This window comes from Chlorocebus sabaeus, chromosome 13, assembly GCF_047675955.1.
Source record: "Chlorocebus sabaeus isolate Y175 chromosome 13, mChlSab1.0.hap1, whole genome shotgun sequence".
In the NCBI taxonomy this organism is placed as follows: domain Eukaryota; kingdom Metazoa; phylum Chordata; class Mammalia; order Primates; family Cercopithecidae; genus Chlorocebus; species Chlorocebus sabaeus.
In genome coordinates this window covers 23,136,986-23,156,422 of record NC_132916.1, presented here as the reverse complement: position 1 = coordinate 23,156,422, position 19,437 = coordinate 23,136,986, and the positions used below count along the sequence as shown (strand labels likewise).

The following is a 19,437-nucleotide window of genomic DNA, read 5'->3' as shown; positions in this document are numbered from 1 at the left end:
TTTCAGTTTACTGCTGGTCCTAGCATCTGGAGTGGTGCATAAATGTTTGTTGAAAATACAATTAAACAAAAGAACAAAAGGAAATAATCAGTGTACTTGTTTACTATTTTATTTCCTTTTGATTTCTTGTGATAATTTTAATATCTGATTTTAACAAAATCAAATGAACCTCTTAAAATAACCTATTTAAAGGAACATTATTAAAGCATATAAAGCCCAAGAACTGAAATGTTTAATCCTTGATTAGTAGAGTCTTATCCTGTAATCATGAGGTAAGCACTGGACATCTCCAATAACTGACTGTTGTTTAACATATGTAATCTACATTATTTTCATGTTGTATGTGCAGTCCCCAAATGCCTAATTTAACCCAAAACTAGTATCCTTATTAGTATTATCAGCATTTCCACATAGTGTTTTAGAGCCTACAAGATGCACATCAGGGAGCTCTTATATACCTGCCAAAGTATATTAGCCATATATAACATGGAAGAAAGTAGGTGCTGTCAATGAGTAGCAGCAGCAAGGTTGAAATGGTGGGCATAAAAGAAGAACACATAATCCTTTAATTCTTCATGAGAGACCAAAGACTTCAGACTGCTTTGGGATTTAATTCATTAACATCTTCTGTCTGGAGTTCTCTTAAATGGATTTTTAAATAAATGAGTACTCCTGGCTGTTTTATGAAACGGTGGCAGATCTGTGAGATGAGTGGGCAGATCTGTATTAACAAGGATGTGGATTTGTTTAAATGGGAGCAAAGCAATAGGTTGTAATTAAGAATCTGACTTAACAGTTTGCATGTCTGAGCATAACATGTAAAAGATTGGAATTATTTGATTTCCAGATTGAAGACTATGATGTGATAGCTAGCATGATAGGAGCCAAGTGTAAAAATCTCCGGACCCTGGATCTATGGAGATGTAAGAATATTACTGAGAATGGAATAGCAGAACTGGCTTCTGGGTGTCCACTTCTGGAGGAACTTGACCTCGGCTGGTGCCCAACTCTGCAGAGCAGCACCGGGTGCTTCACCAGACTGGCACGCCAGCTCCCACACTTGCAAAAACTCTTTCTTACAGCTAACAGATCTGTATGTGACACAGACATTGAAGAATTGGCATGTAATTGTACCAGGTTACAGCAGCTGGACATACTAGGTAAGGATGCAGTGTATGAATTTGTTTTAAATGTCTGTTTCCTTGACATAAAAGCCAATCTCAGACTTTTTGTAAGGAAAAAGAAAATTTTTGGATTCAATAAAAATTTTGTCCTGATAAGACTGCTTGGTTTGATAGGAAATGCAAGATAGATCAGTTAATATAGGGAATAATTATATATGTACTTTAATAAAATAGTGAGGACAGTAACAGAGTTTTATAGTTGAAACTATCAAAAACTCTAACCATTAATTCTTGGTCTACTTGGAAGAGTGAGAATTGACATGAGCTGTGCTCTCTATTTTTATTAAGGAGAGAAAAGAAATTGATTCATTTGTATAATGAATTCAAGCTAGTTTTTTTTTTTAAAGTTTCTTAATTAAAATTCTTGATTAAGGAATATTATGAAATCTTTATCCCTGATAATTCTAGTGTTTAGGAATAGTTCTACCCCATGCAGATCTATTGAAAATCTTTTCCAACTGTGGGATTTTTTGCATCCTTACTGCGTTCATCAGAAAGGAACCCTATGTAATTTTGTTACTTCTTACTTTTAGCCAGGGGTGCTAGCAGTGTCACAGTAGTTATCATTGTGCACACAATTGATACTTTGTGAAGTCACATCGTACTTGCACATTTTACATCAAATGCATGGTGAAAACCATTTTGAACTGGGGTGACAGAAATAGGAAAGGGAGGAGCTGATTTGAAGGGATAGGAGGTAGGAATGAAGATAGTGGGTAGGATATTGGCAAGATTCAGGTCCTAGATGCTAAATTGGCTGGAAAATTCAACTTTTACTTTTTTTAACAAAATCATTTCAATATGAAGTTATGTTTGAAAAAATGATTTTAATTTGTAAAGGGTTATTTCAGGTTCATTACAAACAATAAATCATGAATGGATTAATTGTTAGCACTTTATATAAATGTTATATTTAAGGTGTTCTTTTGCTTTGTTTTGTTTTCCTTAAATAGGAACAAGAATGGTAAGTCCGGCATCCTTAAGAAAACTCCTGGAATCTTGTAAAGATCTTTCTTTACTTGATGTGTCCTTTTGTTCGCAGATTGATAACAGAGCTGTGCTAGAACTGAATGCAAGCTTTCCAAAAGTGTTCATAAAAAAGAGCTTTACTCAGTGACTTAATATATGTTCTGTAATAAAATTAATGTGCTTTGGTGGGGTTTATTTTGGGATTGGTTTTGGGTTTTGGTTGTAGTTGTTTTAATGGTAAGAATTAAGATATTTGTAGATTTTAAAGAAAAATATGAAGTGGACTGTCCATTAAATCAAGTAAAAATGTGCACAAATGTTTTCATAAAATATTGCAAGCACTTCTCTTCAAGAATATGTGAGTGGATGATATTTTTACCTTATGTTAATCAGTGATATGCTTTAGTCAATAATATGATTGATAAAAGAATAACATGGAAACATGCTAACTTATTTTCAAAAGAACACTAAGCAATAAAGTATCATGGTATTTATGCAAAAAAAAAGGTAATTTTTTACACCTCCATGTAAAGATGTCTTATTAAGCCTGTGACCTGGCAAGTGTTTTGTTCAGTATGTACAAAATGGTCAGAGCTAGTTGGAGAAAGAGACATGCTTTTCCAGCTGTTTGGTTATTTCTTTGAATTAATTGTTCAACTGGAAAATTTGTAGTTTTTCTAGCCAGGTGTGGTGGCACACACTTGTAGTCCTAGTGGTACAGGAGGTGGAGGCAGGAGGATTACTTGAGATGGGATTTTGAGACTCTAGTGTACTTACGACTACACCTGTGAACAGCCACTGCACTCCAACCTGGGCAATGTAGCAGGTCCCTTTCTCTTAAAGAAAATTGTAGTGTTTCCGCTTTTCTTCTGATATTTTTGTCTATTTCACTACGGGATAATGCCAATATAAAAATTTTGGTATAATCAAGAATAAGAGGTAAACTACTAAATAAAAAAGCTTTCCAACTGCTAGAAGCAGATGCCTTAACATTTTGCAAAAGGTAAAGTTTTGAGGTTTCTGAATATATGTGGATTTTCTTTATATATTAAAAAAATCATAAATGTGGATATATATATAAAATTATACAAATTATACAAAAACATACATTGTTTTGTTAAAAAATTAATTAATTCTGCTACTGAGAAAGTAGAAAATATTTTGTGGCACGAAAAGGCACAGCTGTTTTGAACAGAAAACTAATATTAACTGTAGTATAACAAAATTCATTGTCCTACTCAGTGCAAAATGGTTATATTCCAGCATCCGCACACCCTAGCATGATCCTGTAGAACTGTGGTAATACTGTAGCCACTAAAATAGCCGCTAATGTGGCTATTTTATTAATTTTAATTGAATTCAAGTAGGACTTCACTGTTTCAGTTGCACTAGCTACATGTCAAGTGTTCAGTAGTCATATGAGGATAATGCTTCCTTTGTGCCTGGCCCTGTTTCTTGTGCTTTGCATTTACTAATTCAATTCTCACAACAACCCTGTAAGATAAATGCCATTACTAACCCCCATTTACAGATGAGGAAACTGAGGCAAAAAAAGATTGAATAATTTACTCATGATCCTAAAGCTGCTAGTGGCAGAGCCAACATATAAACCCGGGCCATCTGGCTTCTGAGGCGTTGCATTCAACCTGTGCTTTTAAATGTTCAGGGTAGCTTCTGGCTCTAGGGCAGAGGTCAGGAAACTTTTTCTATAAAGGGCCAGATAGTAAATATTTTAGGCTTTGTGGGCTAAGAGGTAAAACTGAGATTGATATGTAGGTACTTAAATAACTGGAGAGAAATAACATTTGCACAAAAATTTTGTTGACAAAATTCAAAACAATAATTGAGAACTATCTTTTTGTAATATGGGTTTACCAATGAAAATAATTTAGGGGGAGGATCAAAGTTAATGTTTTGTGTCATTAAAGTTGATTATAAGTACTTACTTGCTAATGCTGATCTGTAATAAGATTTTACGTATCTTCTGAAAATTCGTTGCAGATAGATATTGTTAAATACTTAATCCATGAGAATATGATTTTTGTTGAGCATATTCATCACTTCGAAGGTAACTTCTTTGGATATTTTCCTTTTAGCATGTTATTACATTGCAGCTTAATCACTTCCAATTGAAGATTAGGTAGGAGCTTCTCAACTGCACTGGGTTAAATCGATTTTGAAAAATGGAAATTTCCTTTGCACTTGCAAACTCCAAACTCCAAATGGGAACTATAGTGTGAGCTACAAATTTGTGTGAGAATGGAGATCCCGCTTTGTTTTCTTACCTTTTGATAGCACAGGAAATGTGTAAAGCAGCTTGTTGTTACTTGTAATTCAAATAGTGTTGTCATCAAAATAACTTTTGTTGACATGTTTCACTTGTAAACACTTGTTTTGCCTTGTAATTTTGGCTTGAATTCATTTCAAAATTTTATTAAGTCTTGAGCAAAAGCTCAATTCCAAAGCCATTCAGTGTTCCATAATAGTGGTTGAGGACATGTCTTCTTTTTCAGAAAAATGTCAATATCAACCCTGAATGTAAAAGCTCATGATAGAACTAACACTATTATGCCATTGTGGTTGGGCAAATTGGAGCATTCATCTTCTGTATCTGACAAAAGATAACTGAATCATTGGTGTTTAATCTGTCAGAAACTATGAGAGCAAATGAAGTTCACCATTGATAATAGTAGTTCAGTAATACAAAGTTGAGTCAAATATATCCCACAAAGTACCTGCTGATGAATAATACAGTAAATAACCATAGATTTTAAATACCTTCTTACCTTTTCACTGGCTTAAAAAATTTGACAAACTTAAATCTTTTTGCTTCACACATTTTAGCACCACCAGTTGTAACACATCTTAGCAGATTCTACTTCAGGTTGCATGAAATTTGTGTTTTCTTCTTAGAAAATATTCATGCTTGTAATTGTTCCACACAGATAATTTATAGAGACTAATTTCAGTCACTTCAACATTGGCATTGACTTATCAAATAAGCAATAACTAGGCAGTATCAGTAACATCTGTTGACTCATCAAGAGATAAGGAAAACCACTCAGGGTCATTTGCCTTTTTTATTGACTGTTGATGTTGTTCCCAGTGTTCTCAATTCTTAAAGCAACCATTCTTGCCAAAAGGCTAATTTAATAGTCTTAAGCAAGTTTACTTTGGGCACGTTCCTTCAGCTGATGGAATCAAACACAATTTAGTCATCGTTAGTAAAATGTTTTCCTTGCTTAGTTAACAACTGAATCACTTTGGCTGCGACTTTATCTTCATTTTTGATTTTTTTTTTTTTTTTTCTGAGACTGAATCTTGTTCTGTTGCCCAGGCTGGAGTGCAGTGGCATGATCTCAGGTCACTGCAACCTCCACCCTGTAGGTTCAAGTGATTCTCCTGCCTCAGCCTCCCGAGTAGCTGAGATTACAGGCACAAGCCACCACGCTTAGCTAATTTTTGTGTTTTTAGTAGAGATGGGGTTTTACCATGTTGTCCAGGCTGGTCTTGAACTCCTGACCTCAAGTGATCCACCCACCTCGGCCTCCCAAAGTGCTTGGATTATAGGCATGAACCACCGTCCCTGACTGCACTATATAGTATTCTTTAAGAACAGCTCTATGCTGCTATAAAGACACATGCACACGTATGTTTATTGCGGCACTATTCACAATAGCAAAGACTTGGAACCAACCCAAATGTTCATCAGTGACAGACTGGATTAAGAAAATGTGGCACATATACATGATGGAATACTATGCAGCCATAAAAAAGGATAAGTTCATGTCCTTTGCCAGGCACATGGATGAAGCTAGAAACCATCATTCTTAGCAAACTATCACAAGAACAGAAAACCAAACACCGCATGTTCTCACTCATAGGTGGGAACTGAACAATGAGATCACTTGGACTCAGGAAGGGGAACATCACACACCGGGGCCTATCATGGGGGGGGGAGGGGGGAGGGAGGGATTGTATTGGGAGTTATACCTGATGTAAATGACGAGTTGATGGGTGCAGCACACCAACATGGCACAAGTATACATATGTAACAAACCTGCACATTATGCACATGTACCCTACAACTTAAAGTATAATAATAAAAAAAAAAGATAGAAAGAAAAAAAAAGAACAGCTCTAATGACATTGCATATTAAACATCATACTCTGACGTCTAATCTGATTTTTAAAAATCCATATACTAATGTGCCTTAAAAATGTCACTTCAAGTCTACTTTTCTTTTTTTCTCTTGTTTTGATGTTATGGGTAAGCACTAGTAATAAATTTTAAAATATTGTGGTATGACAATATATGTAGCACTCAAAATGTTGGTAACTGCATTACTGCAATTTTTAGTGTGCCAAGGAGCAGTGCAAAATGATGACCGCACCACATAAGCCTCTTTTGCACTTATTCAACTCTGCCATTCTATTGTGAAAGCAATCATAGACAATACCTAAACGAATGAGTGTGGCTATGTTCCGATAAAATTTCATGAGCACTGAAAGTTGAATTTTACATAATTCCTTGTGTTACAAAATACTACTCTGTTAGCCATTAGATTTTTTTCAGCCATTAGAAAATGTAAAACTATTCTTATGAGCTGGCTGGATTTGGCCTGTGGACCAAATTTGTGACCCTATTCCGGAGTATTTTCGAGTCAGTTAATCCATGCTTGCCAGTTCCAAATTTTATAAACCACATTCAAACCTGTTAATCCGCTGTTACCTTTCTCATTTTGCTGTTTAGGTTTTAAAATGAAGAGCAGTGTTTTGTTAGAAAAAACAAAGTGTTTACCATAACAAGAAAGATATGTAGACAAGAAAGATATTTATGTAGACTCTCTGTTCATTAAATTTTGAAGCCAGATGATGCATTGTTAGTTTTGACAACTGACTTAAATTTTTGTATAATTATTTATTCCATTTTGCTCAGGTAAATTATCTTCCCAGAGTCTAGAAATAAAGATATCCTTGATCCTGTTTAAAAACATAAATAATCCTCTCAATGTAAATTGTTTTGAAATAAGATCTTAAAAGTACAAAATGTAGACAGTTAATACTCAGGTGCTTAATTTTGAGCCAATATGTAGAAAAGAAAAACTAATTTCTCTGTGGCAGTATTTTTATTTTTTGGCATTTCCCAGGAATTAACTGAAGAGTAAAAACTCGTATGTGCAAGTGTAATGACACTAACCAAAGAGTCAGTAAAAATTACACTCGGCTACCACGTATGTATGTATATATGTATGTATGTGTGCGTATTACATATGTGAGACAGGGTCTCACTCTATTGCCCCAGGCTGGAGTGCAGTGGCATGATCTCAGCTTACTGCAGCCTCAATCTCCCAGGCTGAAGCGATCCTCCCACCTCGGCCTCCTGAGTACCTGGGACTACAGACATCACCACGCCTGGCTAATTTTTAAATTTTTTATAGAGACACAGTCTTGCCATGTTGCCTGTGTTGGTCTTGAACTCCTGGGCTCAAGTAATTCTCCCACCTTGGCCTCCTGTAGTGCTGGGATTACAGGCTTAAGCCACTGTGTCCGGCCCCATGTATGTTAATAGTGAATGTTTGGCATTTCATTTGTTTCTTTCAGCTAGTAAGGGATACCTGTTACAGACACATCAAAAATTTCACTTTCAAAGTCATTTTTGACACATCAGTGCTGCATCTACTTTTCTCCCTTTAGCTCATTTGATGTTGATACTTCCGAGAAACTTTACCCTTAAAATCTTGTCAGTGACCATTAACTGCCAATCATCACCTCATTTCCTTTTATTGACAACATACTACTAGAAGCCTAGGCTGTGAGTATAAAACCATAGCTGTTAGAGTGATTTTTTGGCAATAGCTCACATTCTGTTAAGAGTCATTTGCTTTAATCAAAGATCATGATTTTATTATTTTTTTTTATAAGTAGGGATGGGGCCAAGATTACTCTTTTGGCACAGCAGTAAGTGTACTCAAGGTCTGTGCCTGTAAGCTTGAGTATTTGGCTTAAATTTTGTACATATAAATACTGTTAAAGGTATATTTGACTACATTTTGAAAGGAAAAAGGTAGTCCTGCTAAAATTGACATTTAGGGATATTTTAATCTATGTATTTGGTAAAGTAATTAGTGAAGTATTAGTTATAAAAATTTTAAGGAAAACATTTAAAAGCACAATAGTCATATCAGATAGAATAGAATATACCAAAGATAAAACAAGTGTCTGTTACAAATGAAGTTGTCTGTACAGACAACTGAGATATTTTAATTTTATTTACATAAAAATGCTGTTCAATATCTAATGACTTCTGTTGTTTGTATTCTGTACTTTAGAGTAGTAACATAAGTTTGAGTATCTCGTTAGTTCACTTTCAAAATTGATCATTTCAGGACACCACTGAACATAACGGAAGGTTTGGGAAAATAGGTTTGTGTCACAGCCCCTGTGAAATTATCAGCCTAGATGAGGAGCCATCGCCTGTGTACAGAACTCTTAACAATCCATCCACATGCTGTGAAATGACATCAATTTGGGTGCATTTTAAACCCTGAGATTACAGGAGTCTGCAACTACATTCTAAACTGAGTTCACACTGTTATTTATTTCTACCTTCTCAATCATTCCTCCAAATTAAGATTTACTTACTTAAAAGTTTGATTTGCTACTTAAATGAAAATTTGATACAGCGTTTTCCTCCTTTTACTCCCAAAGCATCATGTATTGGCCTTTTGTAGAAACCAATCCCTTCATTACTGTAATTCTTCTGTTGTTCCACAGTTCTTAGCCCCAAACTACTTTTGGTGAGCTAGGATGGAGTGAATGACACTGTTTAGTCAATATATATTGACAACAAAAATACATTGATAGCTTTGAGCTAGGCACAGATTGAGGTAAGGGTGCTGGGTACAGAAAAGGCATACAAACAACCACAGTACAATTTCCCAAAATGGTTATGTATCAAGACATTTAGGTTTCTTTACTGCTGAACTTCAGGGACTTTAAAAGGCTAATGGACAGACACTGTGAAGGTGAGTTAAGATTTGTACTGTTTGCCAGACTTCTGTGAATACCTGTCAACTTCTCTTAGAAATTAGTTTTTCAGAGCACAGTTTGGAAAATGCCACTAACAGCATTATAGGATGTATTATGAAAAGTATTCACTAAGGTCATTTTTAACCTTCTCATTGAAGATTATGCATTGTAATTTTGTTTCTTTTAAAAGTATTTTTTATTTATTAAGAAGAATCCTTGGAAGTTACTAATATTTTGGTGATGTGATTTTAAAAATATTTTTGAGCGTGATTACTTTTTATTTTGACCCATAATTTCTAAGTCCATTTTTTATTAATGTATTATAGTTTTAGAACATTCATTTACTTCTAGTATCATAAAATTCTGTGAAATACAACTCGTAGTCTAGTAATTGGGAATACCTTAAGGGCCTGCTGTTCCAGCTGATGATTTTAATATGAATATTTGTATGTAGGATTTAACTGTCAAGTGCTTTAATTAATATTTACATGTTGTGCTGGTCCATAAACTATTTTAACCATCCATTATATAGTAATAGAAAAAAGTAGAAATTTTAGATTAACTTCTGATAAGTGACTATTTTAAAAATGTTTATGTAACTTTTGTAAAAAAGTATAGTAAAAATTCACTGCTAGCATCTGTTTTGCTGAAGTCTGAGAATGAAGGAAAAGGGGTAGTTTATCATGAGAATCATTTCTTTACAAATAAATACTTTAAATGTGAACCCTATTATATGTATAGTCATACATATGTATACATACATGTATATATACCCACCTACATATACTTATTTCAGCTTCTCCAGTAAATATATGCTAATTTTGTTAAACTCTTTTTTTTTAATGGGAAGTTATATTTCTGCAACGCTTTCTATAGCATATTTATAAATTGCTGCTAAGATTACAACAACCAAGGCAAGAGAATTGTTAATATTAACATAAATTCTGACACACCATTCTTCTTTCTTGATAGGTTTTTTGCTGACAGATACCCCAAATAGAGTCAATATTGTTGAAGCCCTAGTAACTTCATTTGAAAGTCATAAAAATAACTCCATCCAGTAAAATCTAAAATAAATGTTCTTAAGTCCTAATAATCAGAAATATTTGTCAAATTGAAAGAATTTACAACATGTGTCCCTATTATATGTTATCTTCACTGTCAGCAGGGTATGTCTGGACATGTGCACAGAAAAGAGAAACACGTAGATTGAGGACTGTTCTGCCTTTGTCTTTCAAAGTGCCTTCCGCTTTACGATCTATATACACTCCTTGCAAAATCAAGAGTCTTTTTCATTTCCTGCTCTAGGTGCATCCATTTTACCAGGGCCTAGAGTATGAATGGAGAGTGCTCCTGGAGCATCATCAGGCCACGTTCCTCGGTGCCTTCAGCCCTTATAAACCTGTGTAGCAAGCCACTAGCTTCAGTTCTCCATAACCTTAAGTCTCCCCTCATAAACATCTGGGCAATTAAAAAAATATTTTAAACATTAAAATACCAAGTGTCAAAGAAGGGGAATTTCTTAAGCCTAGTGGTACACTGATAAGTGGTTAGCTACCAACTCTTGGGAGAAAAAAAAGCTCCAATTTGTAGTGCTTCCCAATTTTTGTCATGTAATACTCCCATCTGGCTGATTTCAAGCTATCAGTGTGCAGTCACTTAATGCTGAGTTGGAATGAGACACACATACTTTGCTCTTTTGAGATGATATGAACTGGCTCCAGGTCCCCTCTGCCAGATAAAGTTATTAAACATTGATCCCATAATTTCTGAAAAATAGTCATAATAAGCTATAGCATTACGTGTAGTTAAATGATCCTTCAAAATCTATGAAATTCCTATTTGCCATCAAATACATTACAAGAATAAAATTAAAAGAAATGTTCTAAACAATAATAATCTAGGAAAATTAAGCATATTAAAAGCTTTGAAAAATTTTATAAGCAAATTATTTTGCTGATGTAAATCTGACATAAATCATATAAATTGATAAGAGCATTGTGTGTTTATGGGATTATAATTTTTTTAAAGAGTTTCCCTGTATTTCCATGGCTCTGAAAATTATATCTCCAGATAAATTGTGGCATTTTCTTTGTGCATGTTGGTGCAATTTTACATTATGAAATTGTCGTGTAGATTCATTACACCTATTTTCCAAACAAAAATGACCATAATTCAGATATGAAGCAATCATATACCAAGCTCTAAACCGTATAAAAACATTCTATCACTAATGTATTTGTAGGCACATTAATAAGATATTTACCCATTTTGTAACAAAGATTCCTGGTCAGAAAACCTCAGAGTTTTTACTTTTGATAATCTGTCTGTTTCAGGTACCAGACTTGATCCAGATTTGGGAGCTTGTATGTATTAGCTTTTATTAGAGTACAATGGGTAACAGACTACCTCCACTGTTTCAGTACTCCTCCGCTGTTTCAGCAACATGTATTTTTCATTGTGTGGCTTGTTGGCTGCTGTGGGTTAATTGCTGTGGCTGCACTTCAGGATGTGATTCAGGTTCAGGTTTACTCTATTCAGGCCCCAGGCTGAAAGAGAAGGCCCTACCTGGGATACGCCCTTCTAGTGGCAGAGGGCATTAAAGCAAGAGAACTGGCAGCATTGTGAAATGCACTGAAAAGTTCATCAAGTCTGTTTGCATTGTGTTGACCAAGCAAGTCATGTGGCTAAACCCAGTCATTGGTCAGCAAAGCTGCTCTTCCTATAGGGAACCATTGTAAGTCACATCCAAAGGTTTTGGGAACAAATAATTCTGAATAATAATATCCGAGGTACTACAATGTACTACAGATATTTCAGCTCTTTAAGTAGCCAAAATATCTCAATATAAAACAAAACAAGATCTTAATTTTTAAAAAAGTATAATATTGAATACACTGGTTTAGGTTCAGAATTTTTAGAAAGATCCTCACTCTTTGTAAGATTTTACCCAAATAATCACCTAATTCCATGGGAAATAAAAAATAGGATAAACTAATAGAAATATTTCCGAAACAAGAGTCATGAGGAATCCATAATCAACTGTGCTACCTTTTGACTATTTAACTTTGAGTCTCAACTTCCTCATCTGTAAACTAAGCAAGTTGTTCCAAAAGGTTCCTAAGGTCGTTCTCAGTGTAAAGGTCTCATTCTAATGCTTTTTTATTGTCACCTAATTAACAAAGCATATCCTTCTGCAATTTTTATTATAGTTTAACTCAGTTTTTCTTAGAAGTATGGCAGAGCAATAAAACTTTAGTTTTCTTTTATTTGCATCCCTCTATTCAAAAATGGATTTGAGATAAAGTAATAGGATATGATCTTCCTTGTTTTTACTTAGTATTCAAGTAGCGGAACCTAGCTTTAAAATAGTCAAGTCTCTAAAATTCTCTTGCTTTACCATGAGAGTCACTGATTTAAACATGTATGTGTAAGAATCATCTGGAAGCTTGTTTAAAATGTAAATTTCGAGTCCACAAACCCCTGGAGATTCTGATACTACAAAGCCAGAAAACTACATTTTTAACAAGTACCCCAGGTTTCCGAAGTAACCTAAGCAGTACAAACCCTATAAATTATTTTGGTGATAATGGGGAAAAAAAAACTTTCACATGCTGGGATACTACATACTTAGTATAATAATTTAAAATTAATTGTTAATACCATGTGTCTCATTATTTGGTGTTTGTATTTTATCTTTATGAATTAATTTTTGTCACTACATTTAGTGTATTGGACTATACACTAGTCCAATGCTGTAAATTATCACTGTAAGTGATGGTATTATTTTCATATATAAATTTTAGAAATGTAGAAACCAAAATACCTTAATTTTCCTTTGAAATGAAAGTGCTTTGATTAGTGTTAGCATTCCCCAGAAACATACAGGGTAGGTCAATCTCAGAATGAAATACTATGAAATGAGAACTACTGTTGAATTAGTGCATCCAATCTCTTTGCTTCTTCCTTGTTTTCTTACAATCTAGTCCTCCTTTTAAAACATAGTCAGATAATGTCATTTCTGTGCCTAAAACCCTGCAGAATAAAAACCAAAGCCCTTTATCTTTGCTACCTTTGTCCTTATGTCCCCAGCTCCTTCCCCTACTCCCATCCCCACCCCCAGCTCTCTGCACCCTGCTCCTTGCTGAAATGCTCCACTTAAAGTGCTCTTCCCTATGTGTCTTTAGCCCTCCAGGTCTCACTTTCTTCAGGTCTCTGCTCAAATATTGCCTATGCACAGAGGCCTTTATTGACCACCCAAACTAAAACAGCATATTCCCCTCTCCTCATCAATCATTAGCCCTTATAACTTGCTATAGTTTTATTTATAGCACTTTTGACTATTTGACATGTATTCATTTGTATCCACTCCTATAATTTTAAGTTCTTCAAGCACAAGTACTTTGTCTTGGCACTGCTGTATTGCTAGGACTTAGAATAGTATCTGGCATATAGTAGGTGCTCGGTAAATAATTGTTTGACAAATACTGGTGATTACCCACAGCTTGGCCTGTCTCCAGTATAAGGCAAGGCTATTAAAATCCAAGTTTTATAAAGTAGGCAATGTTTTTAAAGGCAGTTTTATTTTCTCTTAATTTCCCGTCTATTTGAAAGTCATTTTAATTTAAAATACTTTCAGAATTATCATCCCTTTTGCAAACTCTGTTCTTCCCATCTTTTTCTTGTCTGTTTTTCAGATATATGAGATAATTTATTTTGAATTATGGCAATTGAAAGTTGATATTTAATTTCAACAGGATTTAATTACTTAATTGAAATATGAAACTCCAACTGTGAATTCAATGTTGGGGAAAGCACCAGATTTACCTTCCCATAAGCACTTGACTTTCATGGGATACATATATGGGAAAGGTGTATGGAAAACTAGAAATCTTCTTGATTAAAAAACTGACTAAAAGAGTAATTTGGCCAGGTGCAGTGGCTCATGCCTGTAATCCCAGCACTTTGGGAGCCTGAGGGGGGCAGGTCACTTGAGCCCAGGAGTTCAAGACCTGGCTGGGCAACATGGTGAAACCCTGTCTGTACAAAAAAATACAAAAATTAGCTGGGTGTGGTGGCACACACCTGTGATCCCAGCTATTTGGGAGGCTGAGATGGGAGGATGGCTTGAGCCAGGAGGCAGAACTTGCAGTGAGATCACACCACTGCATTCAAGCCTGGGTGACAGAGCGAGACCCTGTCTCAAAAAAAAAAAAAAAAAAAAGAATTTGTTCCTCAGCATCCTCTGGTGCATGCGCTCTAACACAATATATGCACTGGTAGAGGTTATTATGCCATAAAGATATTCCCGTCTGTAACAAAACCAAGGTTCTTTAGACCAAAGGTTCAAAGGACTTTGAAAATTGAAGGGAAAAAAGTAGCTGTTGTATTAAATATTTTTAGTAAAATAAGATTGAACCACATTAAAACTGTCCACTTTTTAGGACATTTCTCCCTCTGTGGCCCAGACTTTTCTGTTTATTACTTTACACCTGCTCTAGTGCTTGGAAATGCCCATGTGTCTGTACACTGTCAAGTGACCTACAGATCTGCTTGGGCTAATGCTCAAGTAACACCTGTCTTAAGAACTTAAGCTCAGCACCAAACAGTTGAGTAGTGGACCCAGCAGTTTCTCCAAATGATATACAGCTTTAGAGTCCGATGAGGCCCGGCTATGGAATTTCCTATGTTTAGCACACAGAAAAATCAGTTCCCTGAAAATATGATTAGTTCTTGTGTCATTTTATTACCAGTAGACATAGCCTAAATTATCCGTAAGATTCCAGCTTTTATGCAATCATACCTAGTGGCAGGTTCATTACATTGGACCGCTTCCATCATAGAAGGGGCAGCATTTTGTTCTTTCTGGAATAAACACTTCAGATATGGATTTGCCTTCCCTGCACACAATGCTTCTGCCAAAACTACCATCTGTGGACTTATGAAATGCCTTATCTGCCATCATAGTATTCCATAAAGCATTACTTCTGATCAAACAAGGCTCATGAAATTCAATGGTGTTACCATGTTCTGCACCATCCTGAAGCAGCTGGCTTGATAGAGTGGTGGAATGGCCTTTTGAAGGTCAGTTACAGTGCCAGCTAGGTGACAATACTTTGCAGGACTGGAGCAAGGTTCTCTGGGAAGCTGGGTATGTTCTGAATCAGTGTCAATATATGGTCCCGTCTCTCCCATAGCTAGGATACATAGGTCCAGGAATCAAGGGGGGGAAATGGAAGTAGCACTGCTCACTTTTACTTCTAGTGACCCATTAGCAAAATTTTTGCTTTCTACAACCTTATACTCTGCTGGCCTGGAGGTCTTATTTTTAAAAGGAGGACAGCTTCTACCAGGAGGAACAACAATTATTGCGTTGAATTGGAAATCAAAACTGCCACCTGGCCCCTTGAGGTTCCTTATGCCTTTGAGTCAACAGATAAAAAAGGTAGTTATGATGTTGGCTGGGGTGATTGATCCTGATTACCAAGGGGCAACTGGAATGCTAATGGAAGGAAGGAAGCATATGTCTGGAAGATCCCTTAGGGCTGGCTCTTAATATTACCATGCTCTGTGATTACGGTCAATGGAAACACAAAACAACCCAATCTAGCGATACTACTAATATCCCAGACTCTTCAGGACTAAAGATTTGGGCCACCCAAGCAGGTTAAGAACTATAACCAGCTGAGATGCTTGCTGAAGGCAATGGGAATGGGTAGTGGAATAAGGTAGTTATGAATTCTAGCTATGACCACATGACCAGTTACAGAAATGAGGACTGTAACTGTCATGTGTATTTCCTCATACTGTTTTGAATATGTGTATGTGTAGCAAACATCTGTGTTTTCTTTCCCCTGTTATCTCCTTGTCATGTAATATAAGATGTATTGACTTTATATCATAGTATTTAAGTAGTGTTAACTTTATAGTATTTAGGTTATGGGATATGGAGGAGAAGAGAAAACATCATCCAGGGACTTTGCATCCTTTTCTGAGGAAAGGCTGTATTTTTGGTTGTACATAGGATTGTTTTATCATTTTAGGTGGAAGTATGATGATGTAGTTTGGATGTCTGTCTCCACCTAAATCTCATGGTGAATTGTAATCCTCAGTGCTGGAGGTGGAGCCTGGTGGGAGGTGTTTGGGTCATGGAGGCAGATCCCTCATGGCTTGGCACTGTCTTCATGATAGTGAGTGAGTTCTCACGAGATCTGGTCGTTTAAAAGTATGTGGCACCTCTCCTACCCCACCTCTCTCTCTGTCTTGCTCCTGCTTTTGCCCTGTGAAGTGCCTGCTCTTGCTTTGCCTTCCATCGTGAGTAAAAGCTCCCTGAGGCCTCACCAGAAGCCCAGTGATGTTAGTGCCATGCTTGTACAGCCTGCAGAACTGTGAGCCAGTTACACCTCTTTTCTTTATAAATTATTCAGTCTCCGGTATTTCTTTATAGAAACACAAGAACAGCCTAATACATATGACTTTGTTATTGTCTTTATATGATGATTAAGTGTGGTTCAAGGAGACGCATATGGGTGCCAACTTGGCAAGGAGTGGACTTGTGATGGTTAATTTCATCTGTCAACTTGGCTGGACCATAGGATGCCCAGATAATTAGTCAAACATTATTCTGGGTGTTTCTGTGAGGGTATTTTGGATGAGAGTAACATTTAAATTGGTGGACTTTGAGTAAAGCAGATTGCCCTCCATAATGTGGGTGGGCCTCATTTAATCATTTGAAGGCCTGCAGAGAACAAAAAGACTGCCCTCCCTAATGCAAGACAGAATTTCTGCATCTGCCTGCCTTTGGACTTCACTGCAATCTTGACTCTTCCTGGTTCTACCACAGACTGCCTTCACAAATTGGAACACTTGGCTCTCCAGCCTGCTGGCCTTCAGACTGGAACTTCAGAGCATCAGCTTTCCTGGGTCTCCAGCCCACCAGCCTTCCCTGAAGATTTTGTACTTGCCATCGTTCATAATCACAGGAGCCAATTCCTATAATAAGTCTCTTTCTCTGTATATACACATTCTGTTGGTTCTGAATAACTAATATTCTTCCCAATAAAGCCAAAAATGCCAGTGACCTACAAATTATATACAGGAAAAGAAAGATATTTTATTAACTGGATTCAAAACATTTTACAGGTACTAAAGTCCATGACAGACAATTACTCAGAGCTAGCAGAAGTTTGCACTATATACACTTTATCTGAGAGATCTAGTCATTCATTGGATGTTAAGTGTGTAGACTTTTAGCATACTCTTGCCTACCTTATAAACATCGACTTAATCCTTTTAATAAACACCATTTTTTGTAGGACTTTTGCTTAAGAATATTTAAGTTAAATATTTTATCACTGCATTTTAAAAAATTCTGTAAGCTAACATAACACTGATACACAATGAAATCTACCTTCAACTTTCATTTATTACCAATAATGGTAATTTAGTTTCTTTTTTAATAAAATGTTTTTGATGCATCCAGCACTAGCTAATATATATAAGCTGAATACAAGCTAGGAAGCAAAATAAAAATCAGATTAAGTATCTTGCTACTACATTTGTTAAATCAATTATATATGATACTGGGCTACAGAAAAAATTACAAAATTATGGAATATGTTTTGAAAATCTCAAACTTTTGTGAGATATTGAGGCTCTGTAGAACAGTTCACAAAACAAAATGCAAGAAATTATGTATAGCATTCGTAGGCTTCTTATAAGAAAAAAAGTAATTTTTGAAGTTCCTTCAAGGACAAAAGATAATGGATGTTTTTATAGTTTGCATCTGGACTAACTCTATTAGCATCATTAGTGGTAATGTATTCCAGAAGCCATTTAATGTAATTATGCAGATAATATTTTTTTCATTAAGAATGTTGTGGAATTTCAAATAACATTTTTAAGATGAAATATTTTACTTTTTTAAGAGCAGTTTTCTCAAAAGATCTATTACCTATATAGAAAGAAATAGGAAAACTGTAGGTTAAGAGACTACCAAAAATCCTCACTTTTGTAACTCACCTACATATTGGTACAACCAATAAGTTGCTAAGTCAAGATAGAAAGGAAAAAGTTCCTTCACTTTTATGTCTTAGCCTAGAGATGTTTAAAATATAAGCATTATTATATTAAAAGTACATTAATTGTATGGACATGATTTTTAATTCCTTTTTTTTTTTTTTTTTTTTTTCTATTCAGCCACCTTTTAACCTTTCTTGAACCTCCATCCTGACTTTCTTTGGAAAAACACCACTCTCAGACTCTCAGGACATGTGGTTTGGGTGGAGCTATTTCCTTGGTTTTAAAGATTGATATATGGTGTGGAAACTGGGCAATCAAAGCACCTCCCCACTTCCACACTCTGCCCCTATGTACTTGCATGCACGCACGCACACACGCACACGCACACGCACACACATAATAAGGTTTTCTGGGCTTGGGTGGCTGGGACTTCTGGTAGTACCAAATAGATGCCTAACATACTACCAAGCTTTCTAGACATCAGAATGAGTTCACATGCCAGGAAAGGAAGACAACCAGACTCAATCCTGATAATCTAATTTGTCCTCAGGGATAGAGCCACTGCAGAAGTTGCATGATCTAATAAATCATCTTTGTTTGAGTTTTTTGTTTGTTAAGTCTATTTTAGTTTCAGTTGTTTGCAAATGAAAGAGTCCTAATAGTCATACACTACTATTTTTTAAAAATATATTCTTATAAGCAACTCTCCTACCCATTTCTTAAAAAGGACAATATCCCTTTGTCATTTCCAGTTGTTCCCCACAGAAAGTATCATCCTACTTCTTCCTGCTAAATATCACTTTCTCATATTAATGAACACTGCAAAATCATTTTCTTATATTACCCCTCCTAGGTTTGAATTCTTTTCCAACTAAGGATTTAAATTGAGTCAGCTTGCACCTAATATTCACCTGCCTCTGTTCTTCTAGAGGTTGGTATGAATTTATGGTCTTGGGTTATAAATTCCTAGTGGCAATTATAAATAAGATTGATATTTGAGTAGTTCAGGGTTTCCCACACACTTAGCAATAAGTGTCAAGCAGTATCATTTGGACTGGTTAGTTGAAAATTGTATCTAGTGTAAAGTCCTTCACTCACATTTGACATACCTCAGAGGATTGTAAGTTGGGCAGGAATGGCACCTCAAGAACCTTTAAATGTTGAGTTTTACTCTGATGCAGAACAGGTAAGATTTTTTTCTTTGTGAAAATTTTCCTATAACTTGACCTCA

The 19,437-nt window shown here is 35.7% G+C and overlaps 1 protein-coding gene across 5 annotated transcripts in view; it reads left to right on the top strand.

The window, feature by feature from the left end:
• The window catches only part of FBXL4 (F-box and leucine rich repeat protein 4), a 77,311-nt gene extending 73,290 nt beyond the window's left edge, over positions 1–4,021 (top strand). For all 5 annotated transcript variants that reach the window (XM_038001101.2, XM_008007526.3, XM_038001098.2 and 2 more), the window contains 2 exons: positions 848–1,160; positions 2,138–4,021. In XM_038001101.2, the coding sequence (XP_037857029.1) occupies positions 848–1,160; positions 2,138–2,301 (477 nt within the window). In that variant the 3' untranslated portion in view covers positions 2,302–4,021. The remainder of the gene's footprint in view (positions 1–847; positions 1,161–2,137) is intronic.
• The last annotated feature ends 15,416 nt before the right edge of the window (positions 4,022–19,437 follow it).